At 32.5% G+C, this 20,130-nt stretch overlaps 3 protein-coding genes and 1 non-coding gene across 6 annotated transcripts; 2 read left to right on the top strand and 2 right to left on the bottom strand.

The window, feature by feature from the left end:
• Positions 1-18: 18 nt before the first annotated feature.
• LOC108219163 (proteasome subunit alpha type-2-A) lies at positions 19-6,226 on the top strand. Of its 3 annotated transcripts, none has more exons than XM_017392459.2 (12): positions 19-158; positions 488-568; positions 673-749; positions 980-1,044; positions 1,788-1,834; positions 2,589-2,664; positions 2,977-3,044; positions 3,544-3,613; positions 4,033-4,118; positions 5,389-5,451; positions 5,796-5,861; positions 5,950-6,226. In XM_017392459.2, the coding sequence occupies exons 2-12, from the start codon at positions 528-530 to the stop codon at positions 5,996-5,998; spliced, it is 708 nt and encodes a 235-aa protein (XP_017247948.1). In that variant the 5' UTR covers positions 19-158; positions 488-527; the 3' UTR covers positions 5,999-6,226. The 3 variants fall into 3 exon arrangements, with proteins under 3 accessions (XP_017247948.1, XP_063947579.1, XP_063947578.1); XM_064091509.1 differs by having other exon boundaries at positions 78-158; positions 500-568; XM_064091508.1 differs by lacking the exon at positions 19-158 and adding an exon at positions 159-298.
• A 228-nt stretch (positions 6,227-6,454) lies between these two features.
• TRNAT-AGU (transfer RNA threonine (anticodon AGU)) lies at positions 6,455-6,528 on the top strand. Its single transcript has one exon. It is a non-coding gene; the product is annotated as a tRNA-Thr (tRNA).
• An 812-nt stretch (positions 6,529-7,340) lies between these two features.
• On the bottom strand, positions 7,341-10,019 carry LOC108217745 (transcription factor MYB4). The gene is made up of 3 exons (XM_017390624.2): positions 9,698-10,019; positions 8,367-8,496; positions 7,341-8,269 (listed from the first exon to the last, which is right to left on the bottom strand). The coding sequence occupies exons 1-3, from the start codon at positions 9,834-9,836 to the stop codon at positions 7,456-7,458; spliced, it is 1,083 nt and encodes a 360-aa protein (XP_017246113.1). The 5' UTR covers positions 9,837-10,019; the 3' UTR covers positions 7,341-7,455.
• A 6,402-nt stretch (positions 10,020-16,421) lies between these two features.
• LOC108215576 (ubiquitin-NEDD8-like protein RUB2) lies at positions 16,422-19,118 on the bottom strand. The gene is made up of 3 exons (XM_017388076.2): positions 18,860-19,118; positions 16,868-17,127; positions 16,422-16,740 (listed from the first exon to the last, which is right to left on the bottom strand). The coding sequence occupies exons 1-3, from the start codon at positions 18,950-18,952 to the stop codon at positions 16,629-16,631; spliced, it is 465 nt and encodes a 154-aa protein (XP_017243565.1). The 5' UTR covers positions 18,953-19,118; the 3' UTR covers positions 16,422-16,628.
• Positions 19,119-20,130: the final 1,012 nt, after the last annotated feature.

Raw genomic sequence — 20,130 nt, 5'->3', positions numbered from 1 at the left:
TGATAATGGGCCGAGATTAAAGCCCAAGTGAATGGTCTGTGATAATTGGGCTTATTTATGCACATATATAGTTCTATATGTACAGAGAAAGAGTTAGCTTGGGGAGGAAGAACATCAAATCGAAAAGCTTCAAACTTTGAGACAAGCAACATCAAGAGGTACAAATTACTTATTTATAGATTCTGGGTTTCATTTTTTAAGTGACATAAACACACAAACGCACACAAATGTTTGTATCTATGTATGTGTAATAAGCAATTCTTTAGATCCTTTTGCATTTGAAGATCACTGCTAATTGGTATGATGTATGAATGTTATAGTACTTTTTTGTTGTTGTTTTATTGGATTCTATGTATGTATAGATCAAGTTCAAGGTTTTATAGCTTTTTATGGGTTTTTAAAGTGAATATGTTTAGGTATTCACAGTGGTTTGGAGTAGAAATGTTAAAAATTCAATCATTTATCTGACAAAGTTCAATTGATGCAGTTCATTCTACAGGGCATATTTTACTTTCTTTTAGTACACTATGGGTGATTCGCAGTACTCGTTTTCGCTAACTACTTTCAGGTACAGGATTCATTACACCACCTATCTAGCTAAGTTGCTTTAATTCGTTTCATGGGTATATGTATCTCAAGAGTTTCTTTTTCACATGTTTTGCTCTGAAACAGCCCTTCTGGAAAGCTTGTTCAGATAGAACACGCTTTAACGGCTGTAGGATCCGGTCAAACATCTCTAGGAATAAAAGGTATACATTTTTTTGATAAATTCTTGATTTGGGAAAAATTTTGTTGCTTATGTTTAAATTGTTGGAAGTAAATAGCGTTGACAAGGACTATCCTTATAAGTACAAAGCATTCCCTAAAACCAATGTACTAATTTTTTTCTTAACCTGCTGTTTTACTGTTTCTACATCATATACCTTTTATGTATGTTTCTGCACTGGCTAATGTGTTCACTTGTACCTGATGTTTGCAGCTGCTAATGGTGTTGTTATTGCAACAGAAAAGAAACTGCCATCTATTTTGGTTGATGAAACATCAGTGAGTATAATTTCTGTCTGTTCTCAGCCTTACTTGCTCTAATATGCAAGAATTGTTTATTCTCTTTTCATTTATTAGATGGCGTGACAGTACGTTCTACTTCACCATTTTATCTCCTCTTAGCTTGATATACACTTCTATGTATTCATTATAATTTTAATTTCAGTTCTGATAATGTTTGAGTATATTCTAATAGGAGAGGCGACTCAGGTGGCCTTGTTATAAAATCTTTATCACAAAGAAAGATTATACCGTCATGCCGTTGCTAATTTAAACAGCTTCTGGATTCTAATTGATCAGAACAAATCTTGTTTCATGTATTGATGTGAAGTAAATTTTATCAACAATTGCCTGGTAAAAAAGTGGTTTATATATGCTACTTATCTGATTGTAAGATCGTATTGATTTTAGGGTCTTCTCATACTTACCAATGGCAATACCAAGTCCATGATCAACAACTTCATTGTCAATGCATGCTTAATGACCCTGTTGTTGGTTTCTCCTTTCCTTTATAGGGGTTTTGCTGTAACATTGTCAGGATTTTAGGTTGTCAATATTTAAATAGTCAAATGACGACATCTCTTTTCATTCTTTGTGGCTGTCAATTAATACTTGCAACCTATTTTAATTTTTATGTCAGAATTATAGTAATCTTATCTAAGCTGTCTGCATCATTTTATATCCACTCTCTCCTTTCAACATCATCATAAATAATATGTCTTGGCTTAATTTGTATACTATAGGTGCAAAAAATCCAGATTTTGACCCCAAACATTGGAGTTGTTTACAGGTTTGAATATACATCTCTACTTTCTTTACTTTGTCGTTAAGCTTTAATACAACATATTAATGTAATCACAATGAGAAAATGGCATGTTATTCAGCAGAGGTTTTCTAGTTAGTCTTCCGGCATGGTGAATCCCCAATTCTAAATATACACCAAGGTAGATATAAACGTAACATGACAGGGAAGAACACATCATGATATTATACAGTTTATGACGATATTGTGGTCCCCATAATAGTTGAGGTGGGAGGTGAAAATTTTATATTAGTTTATAAAGAGCGAATAAACTAAACTATATATCTCTGTGCTCCCTATGAAAAAGATACAGGGTATAGACGTGCTCTCATATAGTCAACCTATATTATATATTAAAAAAAAAGCATTCTATAGCTCATAAAGTAGAATTAGTAAAGACTTCTATGGAAACAGAGCCTTTAATGTAGTAGATCCAGTATCAACTCATAGGTTTATTGTGAATGAAGTCTAGATAATTTATTCTGCATCTCAAGATATAGAATAGTGAATGCTATGTGGGGGTGGGGCGGGGTGGGGGGATAAGTGTTGGGTAGCTCTTTAGTTGATTGATTTACTAGTGAAGTTCCGCGCTAAAAATAAATATGAGATGCATTTGGAAAAGATTCTGGTGAAGTTCTTCTCTTCTTTCCTCCCCCTTGTGGCCCTCCTCCCCCTCACTCCTCACCCTCTTTTATTATCTTGTATATGCACATATTTTTGCTAATATCACTCTTTTGTGCAGTGGAATGGGTCCTGATTCTCGAGTTTTAGTTCGAAAAAGCAGGAAGCAAGCAGAGCAGTATAACCGTTTGTACAAAGTATGCCTCTATTATTCTCATTAAGTTTTGTGTAATATAGACAGGTTACAATGCATATTTCTCATTTGCGTCTTTATCCTTGTTCCCTTGTCATTAAGGTCTAGTTGATTTTCTCATATATTGAGAGAGTGTCAGGCTGTCAGCATTTTGTCCATTATGAAAATATGGATTGAATTTAAATTTTCTTATTTCATACACTACACTATTAACGTATTCCGTGCCGTAAGTAATAATTTATCTTTGTGTTCTAAATCACCATCATCTCTACGAACATCATAAATGATATATTGTGCGTTTCTTGGCATTTTCTAGGAAGCTATCCCTGTTACACAACTTGTTAGGGAAACAGCAGCTGTCATGCAAGAGTTCACTCAGTCAGGGTAACTACTTCTTTGCTCTTATAGTGTAACGTGACCTTCTCTTTAATATTAGTCATAATAAAGTGTAAATAAGCAATAAGCTGTACTTTTAAGCAGTCTATATTGTTTTATTTTGTAAGAATCTTAACTCTCAATTGTGAATTGCCTTCTCTTTGCTGTTTTTGCTTTAACTTTTTCATATAAAATAATTTGCAATGAAAAGGAGCTCAAAGACCAAAGCCTCAATTGTCAAAGGTTGTCTAGTCGTAGAAAATTATAGAAGGTTTGCATGTACTCTCTGTACTTGCCTAATTAATATGGTGAATGTTATCTCATGTAGCAGGCGATTTTCTTGATGAGATCATTATTTACTTAGCGAAATTCTCAAAATCTGTTTTAATGTGGTGGACTGGTGACCTGAAGAAATATAATCAAAATCTACTCTAGACCTGTAGAAGAGATTTTATCGCCTCATCTTTACATATCTCTGAATATTTTATTTTGTCTGTTTGTTATGAAGTGGTGTAAGGCCATTCGGTGTTTCGCTTCTGGTTGCTGGGTATGATGACAAGGGTCCACAACTTTATCAGGTATAACACTCATCTTCTATCGCAATTAACCTCTCATGTTTAGATCTAGTTTACATATCTTTAATGACACATAATTTAGATTTGAAAAGTAAAAAACTATAACCAAACTTTGACTTTATATATAGCATGTCTTGTAAAGAGCAGTTGGCAGTGGTTTTCCACACCTTGTACAAGTTACCCATTTACAAGGCCAGCAGTGATGTCAACCAATGACAAATTTTGTAATTGCTCATGTGCATTACTTTTTCTGTAGTAAGCTTGAGACTTGAGAGTCTGGAAAAGTGTAACCCTCATATGAGTTTAGAGACTATTGTACTATTATTGCTGTAGTACAACTATTTAGAAAGGCATTCTCTTTGTCCTGTATGTCATTTTGATACCTGGACTTACCAGGAATTTCTTTATTGTTTCTACTGCAGGTGGATCCATCAGGTTCATACTTCTCCTGGAAAGCTTCAGCCATGGGCAAAAATGTCTCGAATGCGAAAACATTTCTTGAGAAGAGGTATTATGCCTATGCCTTTCTTTCATCACAGTTTTTTACCGAACCTCTTCGAATCTTTGTAGGTTCTGTACTTAATTGTCATCACTTTATATAAGAGTGGAGTGTGAAATGATGCAAAGAATCGTCCTATTTGAATTTAGCAAAAAGAAAAAAAAGTCCTATTTGCGATATATGTTAATATTTTGATTTCACTTAGTTTTCCACGTCTACCTCTAATCTGGAGTTCTTGCAAACATTGGTGGCTGCTTAAGGTACCAAAAAACAGGGCCGGCTCTACCATAAGGCAAACTAAGCAGGGGCTTAGGGCCCCCAAACAAAAAAAGGCCCCCAAATTTTTAAAACCCTTTTATATATATCTGAATACATAAATATTAATATTTATTTTATTAAAAATTTGTTGAAAACAAACTTTTACCAAATATTTTTAATTTTTTTCATATATTTAATTAATATAAAAAAATTTGATTTATTATTTAAAAATGAGAATAATTAAGTAAAGTATCATTTTTTCTGAAAGATTTTTGAAATATAAATTATTTTTATTATGTTTCTTTAAATAATATTTATCATATTTATATGAATATTTGTTCAAAAGAATTAATATATATATATATATATATATATATATATATTATCACAAATAATTATGATGAAATTAGTGTTTAAGCTTCTATTTTTAGTTTTGACTGTTGTGTGTACATCAATTTATCAATTTATAACTCTTCCTCAACGACCAGCTACTGAACTATTATAATCTTTTTTTTGATATCTTTCTCATCTTCATCGTTCAACATCCAATATTGAGTTAAAAGTCTTATATTAATAATTTTATATTATATCAAAAAAAATTATATATAAATATGGAAGGGCCTCATTTTTAAGTTTTGCTTAGGGCCCCAAATTTGGTTGAGCCGGCCCTGCCAAAAAACATTGTATATTATGATGTTCTCCTGCTATGAGTTGGAGGTGGACCCGTATTATAGAATGAAAACTAGTTACAGTTGTGGTCTTCTTTTTTGAACCAGAGAATCAATGTAGTATCCATTTTTGCACCGCCCTTTTACTGACAAATTATCTCTATCATGAAGCATGTGCTGTACTATCTGAAGGCCTAGATCCTTTATGTTGCTTGTTATCTATTTTAATTTTATATAAGAGTTTTTCTTTGATATGTTTCTGTCAATGCTCGCCTCCAATCACTTTTATTGCACTATTATAGTTGATACTCCATTACTTTCCCTCTCATTGTCAACTTAAATATTTCCTGTAGATACACAGATGATATGGAACTCGATGATGCTGTGCACACTGCCATCTTGACCTTGAAAGAGGGGTAAGTTTTTTGGTTTTTTTGGGGGCAGTGTTAGCGAGTAAGTGTGTGCAAGTGTTTCTTTGATTTGATCCTCTGTATGGTGCTTCTCTGACAAAGGACCAATTCGGTTATAAAACATGTGGGGGAGGAAACAACGTTACTCTGCTTGACTAAATTATAAGCAATTGATCAATGCATAGGCATCCAAATCTATTATAATGAGCACTTTGGGGCCTTGCATGCTTGTGCCTAGTAGCAAGTTTGTGCTTCTAAGCAGGAATTTTTGATGAGAAACAAAGTCAGAGTCTAAATCAGATACACGTGTAATGACAGTAACTTAATATTGCTTAATATCTTTTTCTCAGATTTGAAGGGCAAATTTCTGGCAAAAATATAGAGATTGGAATCATTGGTGCTGACAAGCAATTCAGGCAAGTCTGATCGAGTTTTTGGGAGTATGGATTTTATCAGGTTTAAGACTCTCCTAATTCAAACCTTTCGATTCTCTTTTTACTGCAGGGTCCTAACACCAGCTGAAATCGAGGATTATCTACAAGAAGTTGAATAAATCTATCTTCTATAATGCGTGGAGGAAAATAGTCTTCTTAGCGAAACCGGGGATTAACATTAGTTTCTTCTTACTAGGAAGACACATTTTATTTGGTAAATGACTGTTGTTGAGTGACGCTGATGTTATTGTTATTGTTATGCAACTTGATGTATCTTCTAGAAAATTCTGAACGGATGCGTGATTTTATTTTCTTTCCAAGTGATGAAATGCTTGATTTTCCGCTGAGTTACAGTTGCTATGACTATTCTAGACAATGAAAAAGGAATCTATGCCAAGAAAAAATAGTTGAAGAATGGAGAATAAAAATATTGACTCATCCAAAAATTTGTCATATCACTTCACAATCTTGCAAATAATTATGATGCCTCTGTGATCATCTTTTTCAGTTTGGATCTTAGACCAACAGAGTTGTTTATTTGCTACAATACCTTTGGCAACAGCACGCAGCATGCAGCTCTCGTAGCTCAGTTGGTTAGAGCACCCGTTTAGTAAGCGGGAGGTCTTGAGTTCGACTCTCAACGAGAGCATTTGGATTTTTTTGACTCATTTACAAGTACACTTGCATTTGCATATATTTCTTGATGAACGTTTATATTGTATTTTAGCTATGAAACTTCACAAGTCAATGTGGGTGTTTGGCAGGAGCTTATAAGCCCGGCTTCTGAATTATAAGTTAGAAGCACTTATTTGTTCCGTTTGTGTAAGAAGTCAAGACGTACTTAAAAAAAGCTACGATTACTAGCTTTTGTCTCACGGCTTCTACTTATTTCCCAAACACTTTTATCACTTATAAGTCTTAACTTGCTTCTAACTTCTACTTCACTTTTTTATTTTAAGCAATAAGCACTTATTTTAAGCTCACCCAAACGGCCCCATTATATAAAAATTCATTTTTATAATCAAATGCTGTGCTTCATTCCAAATTTGCAGAGACAACTTTACAACTACCGCTGCATTTCAGATTTACAGAATAATTATAAGTTTAATCAACTATCGCAACCTTTAGACCTTGCTCCCGAGTTTTTTTAGGAGAGAAAGCAAGTGCTTTCACTTTCATCCCATTTTTGGAGTGAAACTATGCTATATTTGCACTCACTTTCACTCATTTTCATCTCTTTAAAAAACCCGGGAGCACGCATATGAGTGAAAGTTATATAACTTTACTTCCTCTTCACTTGCTTTCCTCCTATTTTAAAACTCGGTAGCAGCGTGTTAGTATAAGACTATTTTCCAAAAAGTTTATTGCATTACCACCACTGCTTCAATTACATAGTGAATTAGTAACATTTGTATAAAGTGAGAAACTTATATACTATAATTTTTAAGGAACATATCCAAAGAAATAATAACCTCACCATAATTACCGCCTCCAAGCATATTAATCTCTCCTTAATCCCCATCCCCGAACATAATTAATCTAATGCTAGTATTACATTACAGTGTCAACATAAATTTCAAAATATGTGAGGTGAAGGTGGCCAATGTTTTAAACAGTCCATGTCAGGATCAATTTCTGGCTCCAAGCTCATCTCCTCACAAAACCCATTTCCAGTTTTCCCATTTTGAGAAATATTTTCTTCTTCTCCAATAATTCCCACAAGTCCAATCTCATTATTTTCTAAGTATCTGTACCACTCACTCTTTTCAGCTAATTCTATGTCATGATTTATAATATAATCCTCATCTCCAGAACTCGAGCCTTGCAAATAGGAAGGCACCAGCTGCTGCTCTTGCTGTGACTCAAACTTTTCGAAGTCTTCCAACACAGTCCATATATCAAAATCACTAGGAACTTCCTCAGAGTAACTTAACAGTGACTCCATTTCCTTATCTGCATTGCCAGCTTGATGATAGGGTTGAGCAGAGCTCGAATAATCCGATGCATTGGAAGAAAACGAACTTGTTCTAGATGTTTCTTTCTTAGCATTATTATCCGGACAAATCTGTGGTGTTATCTCTGTTAACATCTCCGGCATTGTGGCCACAGGAGGACATTGATCACGACGATGATCCCTTGTAGGCTGTTTATTGTCTTCTTGACATGGAACCTCAGCACCAGTATTTGAAGTAGCACTAGTTGAAGATACGGAAGATAATGCTGCGATCATTATTGATGAACATTCATCATTTTTGGGTAATTTATTTTTACTGATATTGCTGCGGCACTGGGAATATTTCCCTGATAATCTTTTCTTTAAGTGTGTGTTCCAGACATTTTTGATCTCGTTATCAGTTCGTCCTGGTAACTCAGCTGCAATCTTCGACCATCTGTAGATTTTACATAATATTAGAATTGATTAAATAATTTTATTAGTTAAGCTTTTAGCCGAAAGAGATATAAATAATGTGAAGTTAAATTAATTACCTGTTTCCATACAAGTCGTGCAACTTGATAATGGTTTCCTCCTCTTGTAGAGTAAAGTTGCCTCGCTTCACGCTGGGGCTCAGGTAATTTATCCATCTCAATCTACAACTTTTTCCACATCGCAGTAGCCCTGTATTCATGCAATAATATATATCAATTAAACAGTATACATGATGCATGATCTAAAATATTTATTTAACTCATGTCACTACTACTCCCTCAATTATTATTGAGAAAATAATACTTCAAAAATACAATTCGAATAAAATGATTATTTAAAGTATATCTGCATGCAGTATTTAGTACAAATCATTAATTAAATTTGTTAAATAGTTTTCTGGATTTGGTTGTACACGTTTTATAAGTTTTGACCCATGATTAAATCAGAATTTGTAATTATGTTTTTTTTAATTCAAAAAAAAAATAACAATAATAATCATCTTAATTATGTGATGGAAGTATCTAAAAGGTAGTTCAACTTTATACTTGACTAGCGTACGAGGATGAATGTTAACTGGCTAACTACGCAACCTAGAATGCATACATCATAATATTGTCAATTGTTTTAGATTAGAGCCCGTTTGGATAAATTTAGAATTGACTTTAATGAATTACCGGTTTAAATTGTCTATTTAGATAATTTTATATTATTAATTATTTATACATAATATTAAAAAATAAATATGATGTGTTCTTTATTTTAATGTTGAAATTGATTTTTATTAAAAAAATATAACTTCAAAAAAAATACATCTTATTTTTTTCTGCTTTAAATCATTTTTTGACTTATCTCTAACCTTAAACCAATTTTGATTTTCTACCCAAACAGATATTCTTCAATTTATAATCAAAAATAATTTGAAACCCGGGCATCTAAAACTCCAACAAACAACCTTAGATACAACTTAATTTCTTGTGTGGCTCAGTTATGTTGCGCGATGAACACCAATGGCACACAATAATAGACATGGCCATGTTTTTGTTGGTTAATCTATCAATTTAAAGACAGGTATTAATTCAAAAACCTAACAAGTCAAAAGGAGGTCACTTTGTCTCCTGCAAGTGCCTTGGTCAATTACTTCTTTGTTTTCTTCTTGCTATTGTAATTTTATTTGAGTTTAGACTTTAGAGATGATGATATTAGTGTAGGATTGATGATATTATGCCTAACTTTGTACCATCATGCATGTAAATGAACCAAACTACAAACAGCGAACATCAAAATTCTGTTAATCTAATTATAGTTAAATAAACACAGTTAAAATTCTCTCCGGCAATCCAAGCAGTTAAAATTGAGAGAAAGACTGAGAGAGAGAGAGAGAGAGACGCACCAGCTAGTTTAGGGAGAGAGCGCCAGTTACCATGCCCATTCTTCTGGATAAAAGCAGCGAGCTTCATATCTTCTGCAGGACTCCACGGCCCTCTTTTCACATTCTTCTTATCACAACAAGGGGCTCTCCCTCCGCCCATCTCTTCTCAATCTCTATATAAATATGCTGCAATCTCTATGATTTCTATGTATCAACTTTTTTATGTCTCTAGCGCTATAATATTACAAACTAGATACTATATGAAAATCCAGATATCATACAGACTATCCTATGTACACCTCATATGATAACACCCTCTCTCCCTCACTCTATTTATAGCAGCCTCAAAGGAGAGACAGACTTTTATGTTTGACTACCGCAACCGAGCTTAAAGCCTCAGATCACCTCATATAATATTATAATATTACTATCATTATAATGTCCAACCAATTTTATTTTGAAAAATTATAATAATAGGAAAAAAAGCTAATGAATTTAATTACAGTAGATGAATAATTTACACAGGAGATGTTTATCCATAATGTATACGTCATTATATAGGTAAGAAAATGGTAGTGAAGCGCAGAAAATGAGTCTCGCATTTTATTCATGCATGCATTTGGAATAATAAGTCCTATCTAGAATGGACCTATCTCTTTGTATTTCTTGCTAGATTCATTTGCTTTCACATTGTAGCTAAACAGTCAATTCCTCCGACTTTTCTCTACCAGATTTTACCCTGTTCTCACACAATGACTTGTGAATTGTGATGTGCTTTCACATTATTAAAAATATCGTTTTAGATGAACGAGTAAGCGTGGCGAAAGAGTTACCATCTGATCGAGAGGTGATCAGTAACAAAATCTGTATCAAACGCTTGGGATTTTGTTTTAAAAGGGGATGTCATAATTTGTTAAATGAAAATATTGATACCTAATGAACCTGTAACTGAACATTTTTCAACCGTATTGTGGAGGGCCGGATTTATTGAGTTTGAATTTGGTAGAGGCGAAAACTCAACACACGCACGCAAGGAAAAGTAAATTACAGATAAATAAATATGAATCCAACAGCCAATTTATAAATAGTAAATCAGTGTGCAGAATATTCCTGGATCAGTCTGAATCCAACAGCTCACTGAATAGCCGTGAACTAGTGTGCACAATATTAAGTTTTGGACAATCACAACCCCCGTCACAGATTAATCATGTTTCGTCGACTTATATTCTAACTATCTGCTCTGCTCTCCTAGGACTAATAGTGTCTAGTAATTTCTCGCTCGACATTTTCGAATTCAGCCTCTTGTGTGCCTTTAGGCCACATTAGAAGTTCATCCGTCATCTGCTCCTCTCGGTCAAATACCTTGTTCTTAAGTTTATCCTGGGGTGGTTCATATGTATTTTCATATGTTATTTGGACTAAGTGGTGATATCACTCATTGATTTTGGACAGAATCCGTACTCATATTTGGACATGGCAAAATGACTGCACACTAATGAAATTATTTATGTGCTTATATTATATACAGCTATATGACTCTCCCACAAACATGGGACAACTTCCGGCACTAGTTTGAGTTCCAATTTTTAGTTTTGAAGGTTCTCTTTTTCACAATTTTTGTTCATGTTAATATTGAATCCCCCCTTTCTTTCTTTATTTTTTTTAAATAAAAAAGTATAAACCTTTTTACACGTATTAGATATTTATTAGTCATGTGTCATGCTACATATTTAGGACAATTTAGAGATATTTTTGTATTTTAATATTTTTTTTTCCACCTAAAAGAGACTTGCATCAAAGCTAATGCAATGATAAAGCTAAAATAACCTTGAATGTTATTATATTTTGAGATCAAAAATTAGTTTTTGTTTTGAAATATGACTAATACTTTGATGTGTAACTATTCTTTTTTTGGCTATACATCCCATTTTCTTTTTAAAAAAATAATGAAAGTACAATCAAAATCTAAAAAGTACAACAAAGAAGTACTCTTCTCCATTAACTTTCATTCGGCAGCCTTTCAGAGTCCATCCATTACCCATAATCCGATGAAATATTGTATCAATTTAAGGAATAATTTTGTTTGTGTGTATGTGTAAGTTAGGGCAGACGGTATACCAGGTATAAGGTCCGATTCATGTCAAGCTGAAAATTTGATCAAATTTTAATTGGATTCAAACTTTTAATACGTAAAAATATTCAACTCGAAATCCAATTCTCATGACTTCATATAACTCAAACCTGAGCCGATCATAACATAACATTTATTAAATTTGAATAATGTCAAATGTATGTATTTTTTTTACAAAAGTATAATATTTTAAAATATACATATATACAATTACGGATAATTTCGGATTAATTGTCCAAATTAACTCAAAAATGCCTCTTTAATTATTTACCCGAAATTAATCGAAATTAGAAATCAGTAATTCCGGTTATAAAATCGAGTCGGGTCAGACTTTGATCCTAGGAATTAAATGCCGTACATAGGTTACATGTTATGGCTTCTGTCTGTATTGTGGTCCAAGTGTTTAGTTCAGTGGCAACCTCGCGTCTTCGCTTATAATGTAACTTGAGACAATTTTTTATTCCTGTCGCTGCAAGTAGAGCGGTCGATTTATTTTTTGCCTGAAAATAATTATATTTATTAAAACGTGTGAACGCATTTAAGAAAGTCAAAATAAAACTATTTAACGAATTTAATTAAATTAAAACACTTAAAATGATTATGGCATTATGATTATACCTAGCTCATTACTATATATTATATTAACAAGGGAAAATGCTATATAATTCAAAAAATATTTTCAAATTTTTTCTCATATCCAGTTTGCAATATATGATTGATTTTACTCACGGTAATAATAGTTGAGATCCCTTTTATGCAAATAAATAATCTAATTAAAATTAACTATATGTATTCCACGTTATTTAGAAACAGAATTTGAAATACGTAACATTACTCCAGAAAAATATGCTAATAATTTTAAATTTGAATAGAATATTTACAAACCTAATACACGGATAAGATTATTATATAAGAATCAGTCAATATTTTATTAAAATAATGAAAGCATAATTTATGGCGACGCATCAAAGGCATTTCAAAATACAGGGGCATGTCATATTGTCAGCTAAAAACTCGTTGTAAATTTCAAATTTGTTTATAAAATGGTGAGTCTAATCTAATAAAATAATTTAGGTCACCCGGCAATATAAGTGCCTTTTGAATAAATTACAATATCTTATACAAAGGGTGTGTGTAATGGGGAGTCCAAAATAGTAGTAGTGCTTCCATTTTTGTACGTAGTATTAGTAAGAGTCAGTATATCATTAGCAGCCTAAGCTGAATATTAAATTGAGTTCCTCTGTAACAAGTCAGCAGTTAGGGAAACTAACATTAAATCTGTTTTTCCTTTTTTAGTACCTAATTTTGACAATTATGACTTTTAAAATTCTATATTAGTAGTATTATTTCAATGACTGCCCACCAACTTTATATGACTTTATAATGTATTTTTTTGACATAATATATTGTATGCATGACGTAAGTGTATGTATCAATATATAAGAACATGATCAACCTATTTTTATAGAGTACTTTCATTACATCAAGCTATGTTTAGTAGAGCCTAGAATGTTCATTTAAGTTATTGTAATTAAACATTTACTAAAATAAAACAAGTAAATTAGCACTAATATAAAAATTTGACAAGTGACTCTAAGAAATCATATATAAAACATACTGGATACTGGACAGTATGCAATTAGCCGGAAAAGATTTCAACTTATTGGGCACATGACAACATGAAAATTTATCAACAACTTAACAAGATATTGGAACAAGTAATATTATGGCTTGTATGGAAATGTGGATTTCAAATTTTAGATTTCATCAAATAACTTATTTGAGAATTTAGATTTGGATTTCATTTGGAATCCTGACATTCAAATATTAGTACTCCCTCCGTTTCTTTTTTCTTTTCATGTTTGTGATGTCGGTACTGTTTATGAGATAAATTACTAATTTACATCTAATCTATAAAACTAAATATAGTCATGTGATCTTGTTAGATTCGTATTCACGAGTACTTTAATACGGTGAAGTTTTTATATTTAATGCTATTACGAAATGAAAGATATGAATGATCAAAAGTGTGGGTTGACAAACGTGAAAAGTACAAACATGAAAAGTATTTAGGGACGGAGAGAGTATAAATCTAAAAATTTGAAATGACAACTCAAATTTTGTCATTTGAAATCTATCATTTAAAATGAAATATATGTTTCTAAACGGTATCTTAAAGAATTCGTTATCCATAATTTATTTCAAATAATATGACGATAATGATGTGACTGTTTAAAATATTTTAGTTAATATAATTATTATAAATTGATATTCGGTCCGCAATTCTGCGAACAAATAATAACGGGGGTGTCACTTGGTGACATGCCGCTTTTTACGATTTTCAACTTGTGAGCAAAAGGCTAGCTGAAATTCACTTCTGAACAACACAGTTCCTGTAGTATTTTCACACCACAATTACTAGGGTCTTCTACCAACTGTTATCATGTTATGCATGTCATAATATTTGATTTATCATTTGAATTTGTTGCAGTTTCACACCATAATAAAAGTGTTTCCTTTTATAATTTTACCAAAATTACTTTAAGGTGGTTTTTTCATACTACGAAAATGTTGAAGAGAAATTGGAGTTGGGAGAGTGAATGTCAAATTTGTTTTGGTATGATACGATGTGCGCAAATTTCCAAGTGGGAGGTGAAGAGTGTGGACCTTACTTTACAGAGATAGGGTGGTCAATATATATGACTCTGCGAAATGGTAGATTTAGTAGGTATATTTGACTACCGATAATCTCCACCTCCTCAGCTTGGACTGAATCCGCACGCTTATATCTCATCAAACTTGTTACTTTGGTAAACCACACAGTTTGGTGGTGAATGAATCAGTCACTTCACAGCTACTTTATCAGAGTTGGGTCGGGGTTACTGTTTTGACTCCACGAAGCTAATACTACGAGTTTTGAATTAAACAAGTCGACTATTTTTCTTGAATTTTGTAAACAGCTTATTTACACTCAAAAATTACTTTAAATAATGGGTTATGCCCTTCATAAATACAACTCATCTGTACCAAATTGCATTCATGTGGATGGAATGAAATGAAACGAGAGTGCATCGAACAATTACAAAAAAAAAAAGTTATAAAAAAAATAAGAAATTATAAGATAACAGTAACTAAATACGAGTAAATCTAATGTTTGATGCAGATTGTAAAGAAACATGATGAAAAAGTCTAATAAGCATTCCTTTCAAAATATGCTAATTAGATCTGTGGTTCAAATAATTTGAAATTGAATTATTAAAAGAATGAAAATTATGGATATTTTCTCTAATCACCCCAAATTTATATTACAAATTTCATTACATTCTTCCCAATTCCATCCCATTTCATAATACAAATATCATTTCATCCTATCTCATCTCATCCAAGTGTTCATCCCATTCTCTCCAATTTCATTCAATCCAAATAAACTCAACCCTTCCATTATATCCAAGCAAACGCGGAGTTGATGTTTGTAAATCTGAGACCGACCATGCTCTCCAATTTCATTTAATCCAAATAAACTCAACCCTTCCATTATATCCAAGTAAACGCAGTGTCAGAGAGTTGATGTTTGTAAATCTGACCCTCGGTCTCGAACAAATGAGATGTGAGATCCCCATAACACAACCATCCTCAAACTCAACTGTGTGATTGTTTATGCGCGTACAAACCTATTTCCAAACTTCAGATAGCATTCCGTGTAATTAAAAGTGCTTTCCAAGCCTCTTCAAATTCCAACTAGCCAGTATCACTCTTACAATGGAAATATATCCCTTCATTTTCCATGAACGTTTAAGCTTCAGTTTGTTTTCCCACTATGCTCGCTATTTGCGAAAGTATAGTTGCTACTTCACAACAGTCAGGTGTTTGGACTTGATGTCGAACTATTATCATTTCAAATAGTTTCAAATCCTATATAAAAGAACTTGAAAACATCAACACAAGTACCACTATGAAGCACTTATATATCTAATTACTCACACCCCGCTCCCAAGTTTTTTAATAATGAGGAAAGCAAGCAGAGAATAGGTACTTTCATTTTTACTCATATATGTGCTCCCAGTGTACTAAGAAAGAAGAAAGCAACCAGAGAAGAATGTAAATTCAGCAGTACTACTCAAAAATTAAGAAGAAAGCACTTCGCTTGCTTTCCTTTCCTTTCAAATTCATGTAAGATAACACACTGAACTATTTACCAAACTCAAAAGAGAAGGAAATATGATACTATCTGACTGTACAACACAGAGAGAAGATTTAGCAAAACTGACAGACAAACAGGGAATTACCTCGGGGATCAGAGTGTTTTGCCTATAGCATCCAAATTATAACCCAACACAAAATGTTGACTTGATGACACGGGATCATCACATGTCCATTATGGGCGTAAATTATGAACATGTGCAGAATACATAAAATTTGCAAATACTAGTATATTTTTTCTATAGCCCCTAGTCTGATGCTCAATCCAACCTCATCAAGCACCTATGGAGTCACTTATTACAAAGCAGCAACCTACTCCTGAAGCTAATGAATAATATGATATATGTCCTATAATATCTAAATTTTTATGGAGCTCAATAGATCAAAAACTACCATCATAAAGACAATTAAGAATCAATCACAAAGCAATCAATATGAAAAAATTCAGAAAAAAGCTAAACAGCGAATTACAATCCATAGCAGTTGATGTACTAAATTTTTAAAAATGAAACACAATACTGGGCCAGATGATGAAAGCATTTGTAGAAAACGTATGCAAGTTCTGCTTTTCTCAGTACATAAAGCACCACAACAGGTTTTCACTAATATTTGAAATTTTATTTAGAAACTACCACCCCTCAGTGCAAGAACCAAATGAAGTACAGAGCCACCCTCAATATTATAATCTTTGGCTGTTTTGTCATCTGCAAGCTGCTTGCCAGCATAGATAAGCCTGCAACACGGAAAGTAGATACAAGATTGATCAAGTTCCATAATTAATAATTAGGTTAAGCTTTTGTTTGAAACAGAGAGAAATCTTTGTATCTAAAATTTATCAATATACGAGAAGAGCAAACAACCTTTGCTGCACTGGAGGAATTCCTTCCTTCTCCTCGACCCGTTCCTTAATCCGGTCAATGGTATCAGTTGGTTCAATATCAATTTCGATTTCCTTCCCAGTAAGAGTTTTAACTTTGATCATTGTTCCTCCTCGAAGCCTAAGTACCAAGTGAAGGGTTGACTCTTTCTGAATGTTGTAATCTGCAAGAGTTCTTCCATCTTCTAATTGCTTTCCAGCAAAAATCAACCTCTGCTGATCTGGAGGAATACCTTCCTTATCCTGGTAAACACATAAATATGAGTTCTAAAATTTTAAAACAATATGAAAATCAAGATGCCACAGATCAACAAGGCTGGCTTGTCTCTCCATTGTCTTAAAAGAATATTTTAGAGTATAAAATTGAAGGGAACAGATAATGGCATAAGTACTTCAATAAAACTCAAAATCTCATCCTTTGCGTCTTACATCAGACATCAAATTTGATTTAGATAATAAAATCACCTAATTGAATTGAGCAAACATTGTACACAAAAACAAATAATTACAGGTACAGCTTTTAGAATATGTTGAAACACCCAACACACACACACACACACACCATACAACTAATGTGGAACCTATCGAAAAAAAGTAACAATGATTTCACAAAGGGGTTTGGGAAACAGCCCAAGGACTACAGGGAAGATGCCAATCGATAACTCAACCACATTCCCCAAGTAATTGTGTAAATTCTCTCTTTACACAAACCTCCAGGTCTAGTTAAGCAAAATAAAGAACAATCGGTAAAGGAAATATCATATATGAGCTAGAACAGTGCCCTTGACAATCAACATCCTATTTTACACCAAGACCTTCGAAAAGGTAAGAACATAATTATGACCACAGTATTAACATCCAGAGTACATATGAAAAGAGATGGACTAGAACTGTCATGCGGTACTTCCATGACACCAACCGTACGTCCATATTACATTTAAAGGACTAACATATGTTTATTGATAGTGACATAATATATTAGACAATAACTACTTTTGGTCGTTATGCTCCTACGTGGGTTCTAGGGGAAGAAAATTATCAGGAAAGAATTAAGATGATATTGATCTTGTAGTATGTGTACCTGCATAAATTTGGTTCACTGATCCTTTAGAATTACAAAATAAAATAATGCTTCGATGATAATGGTAAGTAAAACCTTACTTGTGCTTGTCTCCGATCATTAATAGCAATTATATTTCCTCATGTTTGTTTCAAAGTTAGATTGTCAGTTATAAGTGACTAGCTTTAGGTTTAAGCACTACCCCTAACTCATTAAACGGGTACGTTCTTAATTTAAACTAATGGTATCAGACCGACAAAAAAAATAATTAAATGATTAATGGTACATTAGAAGGAAATACTCCAGCATGTTATAAAGCTGGGCTTGTATTTGTTCCCGTCACATACTATCTCATCGTCTCACCGCCTAATTGAATTTAAAGCCCAAGTGAATTTTGACCCATATGAATAAAGCTCCATCTATTTATATCCAGAAATATAGCTTACTTCAAATAAATAGCATTAGAAGCGCAACAATATTTTCACAATCAACATAAATACTTAAATAGTGTGGCACAGATAACTCAATTCAATCAACTCAAGCGGCAACTAGTAAGCTAGTACATAAACAATAAAAGCTACAGTAAGCAATCTAGTACCCAAACAGCTAAATAAAACCGAGAAATCGCAAAGAAACCCCCAATCCAAACAATTAAATCACCGCAACATTAATCAAGTACCATAAACAGCGAGTACAGACCGACGCTTCAACAGTTAATTACGAAAAGCCCAAACATAATCCCACGCAATAACAATCCAACCAAACCCTAATTACAACAGCTTAATAACATGACAAATCAAATCCCCAACCCACAAGTCATCAATACATACACAGCAATCAATTAGGGTTTCAACAGAACAGATGATCAATTTAACCGACAGTAAAAAAGTAGAGGTAAAAGAGATGAAAAGAGACCTGAATCTTAGCTTTGACATTATCGATAGTATCACTACTCTCGACTTCGAGAGTGATAGTCTTTCCGGTTAGGGTTTTGACGAAGATCTGCATGACGTGGCTTCTTCTTCTTCTCGGTCTTGCTTAGCTTCGCTACTACGCTCAATAATAAAAGGCAGGGGGTTTGATAAATCAGGATTGGATTTTTAGGGATTTATATTGAAAGAATTATTGTGATTTCTCTTTTCATTCGAATATATCTGGGTGTGGTGAATGGGCCCCAGTTTTATTCTCGATTTGTGATCCGGTTATGACTTTGGATTTGGGCCACATACATTACTGTGTTCTAAAAGTTCTCGATTTAACTGATGCAAAGCAGTCAAATTCAATTAATTTTATAATTTATTCTCAATTAAAGTATACTAGCTTATAATTCGTGCAATGCACGGACGGTTAATATATTTATTATTTTATCGTATATATTATAAATTTAATTAATTTTATAATATGTTTTAGTTAAAAAATTAATTATTATATTGCTCGATGTTATTTTAGAAGATTGAATTTTTTTAGTTAAAAAATATAAAAAGATAATATATTTCAGTTAAAAAGAATAATTGGTTATATAAATAGACCCGTATCTCGGCCCACATATCGATCGACCGGCGAAATTTTTAATGTTTCAGTTTTAATCGTATAATAATAGCTTACAACCTGTGCCATGTACGGGTGATATATAATATTTGTATTTAATCGTACATATTTTACATTTAACCGATTTTATTGTGAATATAAAATTATGAATTTATGATTGAATAATGTATTTTAATTAAAATATATTTTTAAAAATTTTAATAAACATATTTGAATTGATATATTTTAATTATGTGTGCTAAATAAATTTTTAATTTAATAGTTGAATAAATTTTTAATAGTTAAACCAATCGAATGAGTAATTAAAAATTAAGATGAAGATGTATATCTTAACGCAAATGTCTAAATATATTTTCTAATATGTTAGTATAATTTAAGAAGACCTGTGATTCCAAATATCGAGCAACCAACCAAATAGTAACTATTGAGTTATAATGATAATATATATGTGTGTGCGCGTTTTTTGCCCGTGTTTTCTTTTGAATGTCAGCGTTTTTAGTTAAAAAATCTGAAAATATAATGTGTTTTAGTTAAATAAAAAAATGTAATTGGTATGTTGCCTAATGTTATTTTTATAGGATTAAATTGCTTTAGTTAGAAATATAGAAAAGATAATATGTTTCAGTTAAAAAGAATAA

This window comes from Daucus carota, chromosome 4 (genome assembly GCF_001625215.2).
Source record: "Daucus carota subsp. sativus chromosome 4, DH1 v3.0, whole genome shotgun sequence".
NCBI lineage: Eukaryota > Viridiplantae > Streptophyta > Magnoliopsida > Apiales > Apiaceae > Daucus > Daucus carota.
The sequence above is the reverse complement of the archived record's forward strand: the minus strand, read 5'-3'. Positions and strand labels throughout refer to the sequence as shown.